The sequence below is a fragment of the Dipodomys spectabilis genome, unplaced genomic scaffold (assembly GCF_019054845.1).
Source record: "Dipodomys spectabilis isolate Male_0828 unplaced genomic scaffold, ASM1905484v1 ptg000098l, whole genome shotgun sequence".
Taxonomy (NCBI): domain Eukaryota; kingdom Metazoa; phylum Chordata; class Mammalia; order Rodentia; family Heteromyidae; genus Dipodomys; species Dipodomys spectabilis.
Genome location: NW_024870775.1, coordinates 7195540 through 7211934, shown reverse-complemented (window position 1 = coordinate 7211934; position 16395 = coordinate 7195540). Strand labels below are relative to the sequence as shown.

The following is a 16395-nucleotide window of genomic DNA, read 5'->3' as shown; positions in this document are numbered from 1 at the left end:
CCTCATTTGTTCATTTATGTGTTTACATATACATTAGATATATGCGTTAACATCATGCATCATTATATTATATGCCTTAACGTCATTACTTATCTTTTCTGAAGTGTTTCCCCAATTTTTGTTCCTTTGCCTTCTCCTTCAAATTCAAAATAACTTTGTTTGTGTCTACAAAAATGCCCCTACAATTTGGTGAGGATTGCATGGAAACTACAGGTCAATTTGCAGAAAAATCAGCGCTCACCCTGCTGTGCATGAGGAGCTCAGGAACTGTAAAAGGCCTGGGAATTTACAATGAATTGGTTAAAAAGAAGGGTAGGTGGAGAAATGGTAAAAGAAGGAAGATGGGGAGCTGGAAGTCGATGGAATGAGAAAGCGTAAGAATAATCGTGTGCAAAGAACAAAGTAGGATTTTTAAGAATGACAATATACTCAGGGAATTTTTTTTTTTTTACAAAAGCTAAAAGCAAGAATAAATGTCCATCAAATAAAATAAATAGTAAAATATTCCAAAAAAGGAAACAAAACCCGCAGACATCAGTGTGTGTTGCTTGGTGAGAAGCAGAACATTTTCCAGGTGTGCTCTGTCCCTGCAGCAGGCGTGTCCAGGTGGAAGGTAAGTCCCAGCTGTACCATGCTGCTGCAGCAGGTAGGCTCTAGGGGTGGCAAGTCCATGCAGTAGGCCTGTTCCTTTGAGCTCTGGCCTTTGGTGTGCCATATGTGTCTTCTGAGGCAATCACTCTTGGTACTTCTGGCCGTGGGACTGCATGTGGTTCCTCTGGGTTCAATCTGGGTAACGGGGCTATGTAGAGACACCAGCTTCCCAACACCGCTCAGCAGTGACAACCCCTCTCACACGTAACTGAGGAGACTCAGACTCAGAACTCCACTCCAGGGAAGTTTGTCCTTCCTTCGTTCCTTTTATAGCTCTAAAATTTAAAGCTTCTGATTTCCCCCCCAGTATTCTTTTTAGAAATACTGTTACTGCTATTGTTTTTATTAAGATGTACATCTTAATCAGAAGGTAGGTTGATGAGAACATTTCTTTTTTATTGTTATAAAGGTGGTGGACAGAGGGACTGCAGTTACTTAAGTCAGATAATTTCTTTCTGGGCAGTGTCACCCCTTTCCTTGATCTCTCCCGTGTTTTCCTCCCATCCCCACCCACAAGTGATAGAGTTCATTTTGTAAAAAATAATTTTTATTGAGATTAAGTGATCACATAAATTTCACAAATGTCACAGTATTGTGATCTAGTGATACTTAAGGTCACAAACACATTCTTAACCTTCAAGAGGCAAATTGTCATTATCATGGTCTGTAATGTTTGTGAGCCTTGACAATACAACTATTTCTTCTACATGAGGTGATATTTACATTTCTTTCCTTTTGCTTAGTGTAAGCTGTTCCCTCTTTCCCTCTCATTCCCTCCCTCCCATCACTACCCTTGAGTTGCTTAGTTTGTTTCCATCAATGTCCAGTACAGCTGATGGTCCCCTCTGTTGTATTCCAGCCCGTTTTCCTCTGATTCTGTGCCCTCCTCTTAGCTTCCCTCAGATGTACGCGTGTGCGCGCGCGCACACACACACACACACACGATATATGTGGTCAAGAACATGGAGTCCACTATGTTGAAAACAAACTTTACAACTTGGGGGGGGATGAGGGAGGAGTTGGGGAGGTGGGGAGGGAAGGGATGGTAGGGGAAAAACAAAGGAGGGGGTAAAAATGCTCAGTAGGAAATGTACTCATTACCTTACTCATGTAACTGTAACCCTCTGTACAGTATTTTTACAATAAAAACCATATATATACATATATATGTGTGTATATATACATATATATGTATGTATATATATATGTATATATATATATATATATATATATATATATATATATATATATATATATATATAACAAATCTCTTATTCAATAAAAAAAGGACCTGGAGTGATTTAGAAGTGATATGACAAATTGAGTGGAGGTCCTTTGTTTCTCGAGTCCTGTTTGCTTTGTCATATCTTCTTGCATTTTGGATTTAACATCCACCTATCAGGGAGACCATGTGCTGTTTGTCTCTCTGCTCTTGGCTCACATCGCTCAAAATGATTTGTTCTAGTTCCATCCATTTCCCTGCGAATGCCATTATTTTGTCCTTTCTAATGGCTGCATAATATTCCATTGTATGTATGTACCACACTTTTTGGATCCATTCATCTGTAATGGGCCATCTGGGTTGTTTCCATATCTTCGCTATTGTAAACAGTGTTGTAATGAACATGGAGGTGCATGTGTCCTTGTATCCTGGTTCCTGTTGCTCAGGGTAGATGCCTGAGTGGTATGGCTGGGTCATAGGGGAGGTCTATATTTAGCTTTCTGAGAACCCTCCAGACTGCTTTCCAAAGTGGTTGTATAAGTGTACATTCCCACCAGAGGTGCAATAGGGTTCTTCTTTCTCCACATCCCTGTAAGTATTTGTTGTTGGCTGGATTTAGGATGTGGGCCATTCTGACTGGGGTAAGGTAGTATCTCAGGGTTGTTTCTATTTGCATTTTCTTTACAGCCAGGCATGATGAATATTTCCTCACGTGTTTCTTTGCTTTTTTTAAAATCTCTTTTTCTGAGAAGTCTCTCTTTAGCCACCTTCCTCATTTAATGATTGGTTTGTTAGATTTGGGGGGGATTAGTTTGTTCTTCCCTGTCTATAATGGATATTAGCCCCTTGTCTGATATATTGCTGGTAAATATTTTTTCCCAGTTAGTTGGCTGTCTTTCTAGTTTGGTAGCTATGTCTTTAGCTGTGTAGAAACTTTTCATTTTAAGGTAATCCCATTTGTCAAGTCTCTCTCCAAATGATTGTAACCCTGGACTCTGTTCAGGAAGTTCCTGCCTGTGTCTATAAATTCAAGTGTCTCTTCTACTCTGCGATAGTTTCAGAGTCTCATGTTTGATGTTAAGGGATTTAATCTATTTGATGTTAGTGCATGGTGACAGGCTGGAGTCCATTTTTAGTTTTCTGCATGTGGACGCCCAGTTTCCCCAGCACCAATAGTTGAAGAGGCTGTGTTTCTTCCACTGTTTGTCTTCTTCATCAAATATCAGCTCACTATGGGTATGTGATTTTGTTTCTAGGTATTCTAATCTGTTCCATCGGTCTTCAGGTCTGTTTTTGTGCTAATACCAACCTGTCTTTGTTATTGTGGCTCTATAGTAGAGCTTGAAATCTGGAACTGTGATCCCTCTACATTGTTTCTTTTGCCTAGAATTGTTTTAGCTATTCTAGGTCTTTGTTGTTCCATATGAATTTTTGGACTGTTTTCTCTATTTCAGTAAAGAATGTCATTGGGAATTGCATTGAATTTGTGTATCATTTTTGGCAGTATGGCCATTTTCACAATATTGATTCTGCCTATCCAAGAACATGGAAGGTCCTTCCATTTCCTGGTGTCCTCTATGATTTCTTCCTTTAGGCTTTTATAGTTTTCACTAAATAGGTCCCTTACATCTTTGGTTAGGTTAATTCCCAGATATTTTTTTTTGTGGCTATTGTGAATGGGGTTGTTACCCTGACTTCCCTTTCTGCTTGTACATTGTTGGTGTATAGAAAGGCAATTGATTTTTGTGGGTTAATTTTATATCTTGCTACTTTGCCAATGTGGTTTATAAGCTCTAGGAGTTTGGGAGTGGATTTTTGGGGATTGTTAAGTTATAATATCATGTTATTTTCAAATGGTGATAGTTTAATTTCTTCCTTCCCTATGGGTATACCTTTAATATTCTTTTCTTGTCTTATTGCTCTGGCTACGGATTCCAGAACTATATTGAAGAGGAGTGGTGAGAATGGGCATCCTTGCCTTGTTCCTGATTTAAGAGAATTGGTTGTACTTTTTCTCCATTTAGTATAATATTGGCTATTGTTCTGTCGCATATGGCTTTTATTGTTTTAAGGAATGTTCCTTCTATCTTCCTATTTTCTTCAGAGCTTTTAACATAAATGGATGTTGTATTTTATCAAAAGCCTTTTCTGCATCGATGGAGATAATTGTGGTTCTTGACCTTGGATCTGTTGATGTGTTGGATTACATTTTTTGATTTATGTATGTTAAACCATCCCTGAATCTCTAGGATGAAGCCTACTTGATCATAGTGTGTGTGTGTGTGTGTGTGTGTTTTTTATATGTTTCTGGATTCTGTTGGCTAAAATTTTATTGAGAAGTTTTGCATCTGTGCTCATCAAAGAGATTGGTCTGTAGTTCTCTTTATTTGTTGGATCTTTGCCTGGTTTGGGGATGAGTGTGATATTAGCTTCATAGAATGAGTTTGGGATTGCTCCCTCTGTTTCTATTTTGCAGAAGAGCTTGAGGAGTATGAATATTAGTTCCTTTTTAAAGGTCTTATAGAATTCCATAGTGAATCCAGCTGTTCTGGGCTTTTCCTTGTTGGAAACTTCTGATTGCTTCCTCTATCTCATTGTAAGTTATTGGCATATTTTTTTTTTTTGGTCGGTCGTGGGGCTTGAACTCTGGGCTTGGGTGCTGCCCCTGCACTCTTCAGCTCAAGGTGAGCGCTCTACTGCTTGAGCCACAGCACCACTTCTGGTTTTCTAGTGGTTTTTATTGTAGAGTCCTCATGGACTTTCCTGCCCAGGCTGGCTCTGAACAGCGATCCTCAGATCTCAGCCTCTTGAGTAGCTAGGATTACAGGCATGAGCCACTGGCACCAGGCTGTTATTGACATATTTAATTGATATATTTCTTATTGGTTCATTTGGGCAATTCCTATTTCTCTAAAAAATTATCCATTTCTGCTAGGCTTTCCTTCTTTAGTGAGTATAGATTCTGGAAATAGTTCTTTATAATTGTTTGGATACCTTGTGTGTTTGTTGTAATTTTCCTGTGGTATCCCTGATCTTTTATTTATTATTATTTATTTATTATTTTGCAGGTTGTGGGGCTTGAACTCTGGGCATGGGCACTGTCTCTCAGCTCTTTAGCTCAAGCCTAGCACTCTACCACTCAAGCCACAGCACCACTTCTGGCTTTTTGTGCTTATGTGATGCTGAGGAATTGAACCCAGGTCCTCATGCATGCAAGGCAAGCACTCTATCCCTGAGCCCCCTTCCCAGCCCCTGCATCCCTGATCTTATTGATTTGAGTCTCCTCTTTTCTTTTTTAAGTTAATCTTGCCAGAGGTCAGTCAATTTTACTGATTTTTTAAAAAACAGCTTTTTGTTTTATTAATTTTATTTATAGTTTTCTTAGTCTGTCTTGTTAATTTCAGCTCTTATTTTGGTTATTTTGCTCCATCTAGTAACTTTGGGTTCAATTTTTTCTTGCTTTTCTGGAAGTTTTAGTTGCATCATGAGATTATTTACTTGGCCTCTCTCTATTTTCTTGATGTGTGCACTGAGTGCAATAAATTTGCCCCTCAGACTGCTTTTGCTATGTCCCACAGGTTTCTTTGTGAGTATATTCATTTCATTGAATTGTAGGAACTTTTTGATTTCTTCTTTAATTTCTTCTCTGACCCAGGTGTTGCTCAGAAGTGTGCTGTTCAATTTCCACATATTTGAGTAATTTCTACAGTATGCTTTGTTATTGAGAACTAGCTTGATTCCACTATGGTCAGATAGAATACAACGGATTATGTCGATCCTCTTGAATTTGCTTAAATTTTTTGTGTGAACTATGATATTGTGTATTTTGGAGAAATTTCCATGGGCTGCTGAGAAGAATGTGTACTGGGTTGTTGTTGGGTGGAAAACTCTGTAGATGTCAGTTAAGTCCACTTGAGATGTGGCATCATTTAATTCAGAGGCTTCTTTGCCAATCCTCTGGCTGGTAAACCTCTCCTTTGGAGAGAGTGGAGTACTGAAGTCTCCTAGTATTATTGTATTTGGGTCTATTTTTCCCTGTAAGTCTGAGAGTATTTGCTTAACATATGTGGGTGCAGCAATTTTTGGAGAGTATAACTTGATAATGGTGATGTTCTCTTCTTGGATTGTTTCCTGTATTAAATTGTAGTGTCCCTCTTTGTCTTTTTGTATTGATTTTAATGAAAAGTTTATTTTGTCAGATATCAGGATGGCAACTCCTGCCTTCTTGCTGGGGGTATTTGCATGGTAAATCTTCCTCCAACCCTTCACTTAGAGTTTGTTTTTTCCTTTGTTTGTGAGGTGGGTCTCTTGAAGACAACAAATGGATGAATCTTGCTTTCTGATCCAGTCTGAGATTCTTTTGATTGGTGAAATGAGTCCATTAATATTAATGATTATTATAAAGAAGTGCATTGTATTGCCTGTCATTTTCCTGCTTTCCTATGTTTTTCTTCTTTCCTTTCCTCCTGTGCTTACTAAGTTGGTGTTCTAGTGATATCTGTCTGATGTGGATCCCTGATCTTGATTATTTTCTTCAGATTGTAATCCCCCTCTCAATATTCTTTGTAGTGCTGGCTTATTGATTATGAATTCATTTAGTTTTTCTTTACTGTTAAAAATTTTAGTTTCCCCATTGAATCTGTATACCAGTCTGGTTTGGCAGTTATTGGTTCTCAGGGCTTGGATGGTACTTACCCAGGTTTTCCTTGCGTTCAGTGTCTATGTGAAGAGATCTGTAGTGATACTGATTTTTTCCCCATTGTAGTATAGCTCCTTCTTTGCTTTTGCCATGTGCAAGATTGTTTATTGTTCAAATCTAGCGTTTTTACTATGATGTGCCTAGAAGTGTTCCTCCTAAGACCCTGTTTGCTAAGATGTTCTGTATGCTTCTATTATAAAAGTAAGACTTTTCTCTTTTAGGATTGAGTAAATTTTTGGCAATAATCTTATTGAATAAGTGTTGCATCCCTCTGTTCTGGGATTCTTCACCTTTGTTGACCCCAATTATTTGAAGGTTAAATTTCTTGGCACTGCCAGCTTGTTCTTGGACCTCTCTTTGGCATATTTTGAGTGTTTTTTCCATATCTGTGTCTTTTCCCCCCAGTTGCTGCATTTCTATTTTCCATTTCATTCACTCTATTAACTGGCTTCCATTGTGGTTTGCATGGAGGAAATTGAACCATTTATGATTTCTATGTCGGTTCTCAAAGTATTAATTTTGTCTTTTAAAGAGGTGTGTACTACATCTATTTTTGAGTGCATCTCTTAAATCCTGGATCTCTTGATGATTTGTTTCTTTGTTTTTAAATTTCTGATCCATTTTTTGCTTTAATACTTTTTTGTTGTTGTTGTTGGTCATGGGGCTTGATCTCTGGGCTTGGGCGCTATCCCTCAGCTCTTCAGCTCAAGGCAAGTGTTCTACTACTTGAGCCACAGCACCACTTCCGGTTTTCTGAGTGGTTTATTAGAGATAAGAGACTCACTAACTTTCACGCCCAGGCTGTCTTTGAACAGAGATCCTCAGATCTCAGCCTCTGGAGTAGCTAGGATTACAGATGTGAGCCACTGGTGCGTGGCTTTGCTTTAATTCTTGAGTCATTGCCTCTATCAACTCTTGGATGTAGGGCTTGTCTTCCATTTCTCTTTTGCTTTTATTCGAGTTCTTCCCTGGGTGGCTGCTGGCCTTTGGGGACGGTTTGCTGTCTTGGCGGTTGATGAATCTTGTAATTTTTTTGTTGTGATTTTCACATGAAGATCCAGGGATTATTGGAGATGACTCACAAATTCTGACTGTTTTGGTCAATAGGTGGCTGCTTTTTTGTTTTGCTTGGTTCTGGGTTGGTTCCTGGGTCCATTGTTGAAGCTTGTTCTCAGCCCTGGACTGGTTGAGAAAGACTTCTCCTCCTCTCGATTCTGTTGGCAGAAGGGCCGGCCTCCAGCTGCTAGTCTGACCCACGTAGGGCTCACTCTTGTTAGATTCTGGTAGGTAGACACACTCCGCCCTCTGCTGAGATGTGTGCTTAGATCCTGGCTTCAGTCAGGGACAGGTGGTTTAGACAGCTTGGGCTCCCACCTGGGACACACAAGTAGGGCTCGTTCAGCCACTAATGGAGCCGACAGGCAGTTCCAAACTTCAGCCAAGGACCAGCAGCCTCAGCAGCGTAGTCTGTTCATGCTCTTGGCAAAACCTGGTGGTCTAGATGTATTCTACCAGTTGCTGGAACCCACTTGCAGTTCCTGACTTTAGCTAGGTACTGGTGGCCTGAGCTGCCCGATCCCCAGGCCAGGACACACAGGTTGGGCTCCTTCTCCTGAGGCCTGCGGGCATGGTCCTGACTTCAGCCAGGGACTCCTGGACCTGAGTTGCTGCTGGTCTCCTGCTTGGGACACACAGGTCAGACTTCTTCCACTGCTGGCTGCTGGGGCCCACAGGCACAGTTCCTGGCTACAGCCAGGGACCAGCTACATTTGAGCTCCCTCCCAGGGGGCTCTTGGTCAAGCCTGGCGGGCTGGGTGGGCTGCACCGGTTGCTGGGGCGCTTGCACATTTTCCAGCTTTAGTGGGACCAGTAACCTGGGTGCTAGGGGGAGGAATCCAGGTCAGTCTCTGGGGGTTACCACCAGGGCTGGTCTCCCATGGAGGTGGGGGGGGGGCATTCCCTATGGGGTATTCACTTATCCTGGAACTGGTTGGGAGCAGTCCAGTGGTGCTGTGGCAGATCGAGGTTTCTATGTCTTGTAGGTTACTGGTCGCCCCTGTGTTCTGCGCTCCATTGTGATGATGGTGAGCTGGGCTGGGTGGTGGTGGGATCTCCGGGTCTGGCAGTACCTTGTGTGTGGTTTCTCTTGTTTTCACTCTCTGTGTCTGTGGGAGTCTTCTGCATTGACATGCTATCGACCACTGTGGCTCTGTGGTCCCCACTGGCTGTGGGCTGCAGGCCGTGTGCTTTGGTGACTTGGCGCAGAGCCACAACACCAGCGAAGGGTGGGGGAAGAGTCTTCAGGCTTTTCCATCTTTGTGTAGATTATGAAGTTTTTTCTTTTCTTTTTTCACTTCCTGTATTTCTCTGAGTGTTTGCCTTTTTGCTGTTGTTGGTCTCTTGGGGAAACCAAGCATTGGAACCCGATCTCTGGTTGAAGAGTGCTGTGGTGTTTCCCTATTGTTCCGTCCCCATCTCGGATCCCCCTCTCCAGTATAGTTCATTTTTAACATAGTGTCCAGTGAGTACCAACTGCTGCCCTTGTTCACCTGTCCCTCCATTTCTGTGTTTCCCTTACACACCCAAAGATAAATGAGCAAAGAAGACAAGACAGAAAGAAAACAAAAATAGTAACAAAGTAAAAAAAAAAAACAACAACTCTTGTTTCCCTTTTCCTGGAGTTCTTTTTTTTTTTTTCCATCCTGGGGCTGAACTCAGGGTCTGGGCACTGTCCCTGAGCTTCTTTGGCTCAAGGCTAGCACTCTAGCACTTGAGCTGCAGTGCCACTTCTGGCTTTTTCTGTTTATATGGTACTGAGGAATTGAACCCAGGGTTCATGCTAACCAAGCACTCTACCACTAAACCACATTCCCAGCCCTGGAGTTCATCTTGATAAATATTATTTTATATGATCAGAGGCACATATGCATTGCACCTTTGTGTTTCTCTCATAAGAGTATCCTCCTCTGGTCTTACTGTGTGTGAATGCTTAGAGTCTTGTTCCCATGTATTTTAGGTCCAGCTTCCACATATGAGAGAAAACATGCACCATTTGTCTCTATGCTTGGCTTACTTCATTTAACACGATCAGCCTGGCTTTTGCTAGTTATGTTGAAGATGGAGTCTCACAAACTTGTGTTTGTTCTGCCCAGGCTAGCTTCAAACCATGATCCTCTGGATCTCAGCTTCCTGGGTAGCTGTGGTTATCTGCTGGCACCCAAATATGTAAATGAGTTTTCATTTCAAATTTGGATGTTGAGGAATGTATTGGCATCTTTAGACCTAAGCTGTTCTTTTAGTTTATTACATTTTTCCCCCAATTTACAGTTCAATATTTTTTTTTCATTTTGTTCTTTAATGTTTTTTCCCCTCAAAAGGTGTGTGTGTGTGTGTGTGTGTGCGCGTGCGCATGCACACGCGTGTGCCTGTGTGTGTTTGGGGAGAAAAGTGGGAAAAGTGGAGATTTCTCTTTTAAAAAATCTGTGTTTTATAAATATGTCAATTATCCTTCTTGGGGTTGTTAAATAACACTGGATTCAATGAGTTTTGTGCTTTCTCATGGAATGACATAGGCTTTCTTGATTTTAGACAATCCCTCATTTTAGGTTTAGCCATTCACTACACTGTAAGTTAGTATTTTGAGTTTGGACTTCCCAGAAGGGCAAGGTTGATCAAGGTTTGAAAGAGTTAGGCAGTCAATTTAATGTGCATTTAAAAATCTATGGCATGGTGTGTTGAATTTCCATACCTTTTCTCTCCCTTCTTGCCAGTTTTATTTCCTATCTTCCCTCCAGTAAGTATTCTCTGCTCTACCAGACTTTGTTTTTTTGTTCCCACTATCCTGAGAATTTCCTATATTCATTTCTATCAGTTTTTTCCTCATTCTTTGCCTGGAACTGGACTCTTCTTTCTTTTCCTACAGTATATATTCAGGTCTGGAAATTCTTTAGGTTGTAGCTCCTCTATCAATATCTCTGTCTGTGTGTCTGCCTTTTTGTATGTCTGTCTGTCTCTCTGATGGTATTGGGGTTTGAACTCAGGCATTTGCCTGGTAAGTGCTCTTCCACTTGAGCCTAACCTCCAGCCCTTTTTACTTTATCATGCTTTTCAGGTAGGGTATAATTCTTTTCCCAAGGCCCACCTTGGACCATGATCTTTCTACTTCCAGTTCCTTTAGTAGTTGGGACTACAGCTGTCGGCACATGGCTAACTTGTTTTCAAGATCAGATCTCAGTAACTTTTGCTTAGGTTGTTGTCTTCCTCCTTCTGTCTCCCAAACAGCTAGGATTAAAACATGAGCCATCATATTCACGTCTATCAGTTTTTTTGATTTATCAACTATGTTCATTTTTTTTCTCATACTACTCCCTTATGTAATTATTAATGGTTGCAGGAGTATTTGACTTGGCAAATCTCTGTAGCCATTCTGTCCTTGAGAGTCTGACTCTAAATTGTCTTTTTAATCAAATAGTGAGCTTTATAAAGGATATATGATTTGTTGTTGGTGAGACACATAAGATGTGTAGAACAGAGCAAAGCACATTAGTGTCTAATAACACAATTCAAGCAGCTGAAAAAATTAAACTGGAAATCTACATAGTCTAATATGACACCTATCTTCTAAGGAGAAGACACTTGTTTGGTATGAAATCATTTGAATGGAATTAATAAAATTCACATTGCTAATATACCTAAACTTTAATGCAAAGAGGATGAGAAAATGGCTTTCTTAATGGAATTACAAAGAAAATTCTCACTAGCAGCCTACATAGTGCACCTGAATTTCAAAAACTGCTATTATATTTGATTATGTTTATTTGGTTTATGTTTTTCTACCCTGTGAAAGGATTCTACCCTGTCGAGGATTCAGACTTTCCTGTGTTTAGTGCTAAGTATATAGTGTGAACATGGTAGGCATAAAACTAAACCGACATGCCACAGCAAGGAGGAAAGTAAGGGTCTTAATCTCATCCAGTACTGAGAGGCCGTGGCTGGGCTTGACATTCTCCATGCCTCCCCCAAATAGGAAATTTATAAGAACTGTCTCTCCCTCTCTCCAACCACCAAAATGGGGCCCTAAAAATTGGTAAAAATCAAGTTTCACAAAACTGTGAAGAACAGGCACCTAGCTTAAAGAAACAACCTTATTTTCATTTTCCTGGCACAATTGGAGTTGTGACTCATGAAATTTGAATCTAGTATGTAGATTAGTGCACACATACACACACACAGTGGATACAATTTACTCATTCAGTATTAATCAAGAAATTCATTCATTCAGTGGAAATCATGACAAGCTTCCTATGAGCAGGACCGTTTGAGTGACCAGCACAAATCCTTTGCACTGCCACGAGCATGGATCAGTAATCCAATTACCGGGACAGCTGAGTCTAATATTTTTTTGTGTGTTATCTGAAAGTGAACTTCAACCTTTCATTAAAGGGACAGGAAAGTAGTGTCCACGTAAGCTATGTGTTTACTTTGTACTTGAATATGCAGGAATGATCTCATCTGTGTATCTGAAACCAAGAGTTTTATCTGATTGTTCTTATCTGTGTACTCTGTATACAATGGATCTTTAAAAGCACACAATACAGAGGTTGGAGGGCATGGCTCAGTTGGCAGAGCATTAGACAGTGAGTGAACATGTCAGTTCCGATCTCAGACCAAAAACAAATGAATACACAATGTCTTCAATGAGCACATGGGCCGGTGAGAAAACAGATGCCATTAGAACGTTCTTCTGGCAAACACTAAACTCTAGAACATGTGCAGTGCAGCTCTTCATAATCCAGTCCTTATCTTATATATAATTAAATTCACAAAGGTGTTGTCTCCTTTTGTCATCCTTTCTGTGGAGCAAGACCTTTGGTGTTGGCTAAGGCATAGTGCTGGATATATTTGTTTGTTTGGTACAGAACATTTATTTTAAAATTATATATTTCTTTATTTAATTTGTTACTTTATATTTTGTCATTCATGGGGCTTGCACTCAGGGCCTGGGCACTATCTTTGGGCTCTATTGCTCAGAGCTATTGCTCTACCACTTTGAGCCAAGCTCCACTTCTATTTTTCTGGTAGTTAATTGGAGATGAGTCTCATAGCCTTTCCTGCCAGGGCTGGCTTCGAACCAGGGTCATCAGACCTCACCTCCTAAGCAACCATGATTACAGGCACGAGCCACCAGTATGGGGCAGAAATTTTACTCTTTTCCTGGGTATTTTTCAATTCAATGCATGAACAATAGAGCAAAAATCTCAACCATAGCAAAATGTTCGTTAGGTTTTTGTTTTTGTTTTGTTTTGTTTTTTGGTTGTGGGGCTTGAACTCTGGGCTTGGGTGCTGTCCCTCAGCTCTTCAGCTCAAGGCGAGTGCTCTACTGCTTGAGACACAGCACCATTTCAAATTTTCTAGTGATTTTATTGAAGATAAGAGTCTCAAGGATTTTCCTGCCCAGGCTGGCTTTGAATCATGATCCTCAGATCTCAGCCTCCTGAATAGCTAGGATTACAGGTGTGAGCCACTGGTTCCCAGCTGTTTGTTAGTTTTTAAGCTTTCCTATTTTAGTCTTAAGGAATGTCAAGCCCATCTTTGTTGGTATAAAATTTCAACTAGTTTGATCATGGCATGGAGGTGGGTAGAATCGCAAAAATGTCATTATTGCTGTCATCACTAAAGCATTGCAGCCAAATAAGTGTTTTGGAGGAAGATGGTATAATTTTAGTTCCATGGAGATTCTATAGCTTTAAAAAAGTTATACTGGGCACTAGTGGGTCATACTCAGAGGACTGAGACCTAATGATAGTGGTTCAAAGCCAGCCCAGGCAGGAAATTCCATGATATTCTTATCTCCCCCCAATTAACCACTAGCAAACTGGATGTGGAGCTGTGGCTCAAAGTTGTAGTGGTAGCCTTGAGCAAAAGAGCTTAGAAACAGTGCCCAGGTCTTGAGTTCAAGCCCCACATCTGATAAAAATTAATGTCATATATAGGAAAAGTATGGGGTTTGGGTGAGTCCATAAGCATCAATAGCAACCATTAATGCAGTGTTTCATTGTTTGAACTATGGTAGGGTTAGTAATGTAGTAATGTATTCCTTGTCTACTGCTCTGATGGAGAATGTGGAGGTGAATGTCTTATATGCTAGTTTTCTATTTCTTTTGTGTTTTAGTAACTTTGAGGCCTTATCTGTCACCAGATCCTTCATTTCTCAGATTAAGTAGACATAGCATATCGGTAATAAAGGTCACGAGCCAGTATTATTCTTATACAACTAGTTGTGACACCTCTCCCATCAGGATTCTCGGGTGTGGCAAGGGGTGAGAGCTAGAATCATTGCTCTTTCTAACCTATTCCATTGTTAATTTTTTGGTTTGAGACCAGAACTTGAACTTAGTATCTGATGCTTTCACTCATTGGCTGGTGCTCTACCATACGAGCCATGCCTCCAACCCCAGCTCCTGGGCCTTGCTTTTTACCCGTGGAAAAATGACCCATTCTTTGAAAAGCAAACCATGTCAGCAGAAGAAACTGCATTCATAAACACCTGTGGATATCATTTATTTGGGTCCAGTTTTAAGTATTTTGAGTCACCTTAAACATAAGAGCTTAGAGGAGCCAATACCTACACTTGACTTTCGATGAGTGAACTCATAAATCTTGCGCCCTAATGATAACAGTGATTGCATTTATTTACTGCTAGGTTTATAAAATGTGAAGTCAAAGTTCAAAGTATGCACATCCATGATTCCTTGTCCACTGCCCAAATGAGGACAGAATATCTGCCTCACAACACCTGTGAGGTAGGTGGGCACAGGTAAGTTTTCTACTGTCTGTGCCATCAGCCCCGCCTCCTCTCCCAGCCCATAAACTGCAGGAGCCTCAGCTCCCTCATCAGAGCTGGGCACTGAGGGGAGCTCAGCAGAGTCCGCTCTGCAGCCAGCACAACCCAGAGCTGAAAGGAAAAATCAGAGGAGAGAATTACCGGACAAGAGTGACCATGGACTTGATCCTTAACTTTTCCCTAGAAACCTGGGTCCTCCTGGCTATCAGCCTAGTGCTCTTCTATCTGTGAGTAACTGTCTAGACTCTGCTCCTCCCACCACCCCTAACCTAGGATTCAGGGTGAGGATTATTATGGTCTGTTGATTGGGAATATCTAAAGAGAAAAACAAATGGGACAATTTAACCAACACATTTAAAGATTATCCTGTAGAGATCCCAGGAGAGACTTAATAAATATTTCTCTTTCGTGGACTCTCAAATTTCTGTGTGCATGTGGGTAGTGGCATCATTTGGAAATGATCTCTGAGTTGATGTTGGGACCTGAATTAATGACTCAAATTCAGCAGAAGCAGAATATGAACAACTGATCACCCTTGGAGAGACCTCAGGATACTTGGGGTAGAAGGTCTCAATTGTTTGTTTTGGTGCTGGACTTGGGACTTTAACTCATGGCCTAGGTGCTGTCCCTGAGCTTTTTTTGCTTAAGGCTATATCACTCTACCACTTGAACCACAGGTCCACTTCTGAATGTTTTGGTGGTTAATTGAAGAGAAGAGACTCACAGCCAGGTGCTGATGGCTCACACTTGAAATCCTAGCCACTCAGGAGGCTGAGATATGAGGATCATGGTTCAAAGCCAGCCTGGTCAGGAAAGGCTATGAGACTTACCTCCAATTAACCACTACAAAATTGGAAGTGGTGCTGTGGCTCAAAGCATCAGCCTTGAGCAGGAAGAGCTCAGGGACAGTACCCAGTCTCCGAGTTCAAGCCCTACCCCTGAGTTCAGGTGCACACATACACACACACACACACACACACACACACACACACACACACACACACACACACACACACACACACACACGAGTCTTACAGACTTCCTGCCTAGGCTGGCTTCAAACCATAATCCTTAGATCTCAGCATTCTTGGTAGCTATGATTACAGAAATGAGCCACTATATATATATTTACCTCATAAGCACATTGTTTTAATTCGTTGGCTGTTTACATTTACTTTTATTTCTGAATGAGCATACATTAGTAATACAAGTGGTTTTATTATGATAATTTCATGCATGGGTGCAATAAACTTTGAACACATTCACTTCCTTCATTCTATCCTCCATTCTCTCCTCCCGCCATCTGTTTGAAACAGTGATGACTGCACTCATTGTGTTATGTTTATATATATATACACATAAACTCATAAAAACCTAGCATGTGTAACACAGATGTAACATCTTTCAATACTCTTTAGTCCTTTCCTTCCCACTCTCCCCATTCCACAAATCTCCGCAGATAACCTATTTTTATTTATGTCCCATTCTTAATTGCTGTCATTTTCATTACCATCATCATCATCATCACAACCATCATCATCACAACCATCATCATCATGATCATTTCACAGATGAGCAATAGCATGCAACAGTTGGCTTTTGGAACATGACGTATCTGACTCAATAGGATGCTTTCCAGTTCTATTTTCCTGCAAATGATTTCCACTTAGCACAGTAATATTCCATAGTGTGTGTGCATATGATTATCTGTTCATTGGTCATTGTGTACTTGGTTGATTCTACCGCTTGGCTATTGTCTATAGAGCTGTAATAAGCATCCATAAGCAGGAATCTCCCTTGTATATTGATATTCCTCTCCAGCAGGTTATCTTAGTCTTTCTGTGGAGGTGAGTAGGAAGAAGGTAAGCCAATAATGAAATCAACAACACCCAGGTAGGAATTAGGAGGAAGCAAGAGAATAATCCTCTCCTTTAAGGTCAGAGCTCCAAGCCCCACTTATGAATCCTGGCTGTCCACATC

General features: G+C 40.8%; 1 protein-coding gene across 1 annotated transcript in view; it reads left to right on the top strand.

Moving 5' to 3' along the window:
• The first annotated feature begins 14544 nt into the window (after nucleotides 1–14544).
• Nucleotides 14545–16395, top strand: part of LOC122113684 (cytochrome P450 3A9-like) — a 123625-nt gene continuing 121774 nt past the window's right edge. The window contains exon 1 of the mRNA XM_042686752.1: nucleotides 14545–14642. Within this exon, the coding sequence (XP_042542686.1) occupies nucleotides 14572–14642 (71 nt within the window). The 5' untranslated portion in view covers nucleotides 14545–14571. The remainder of the gene's footprint in view (nucleotides 14643–16395) is intronic.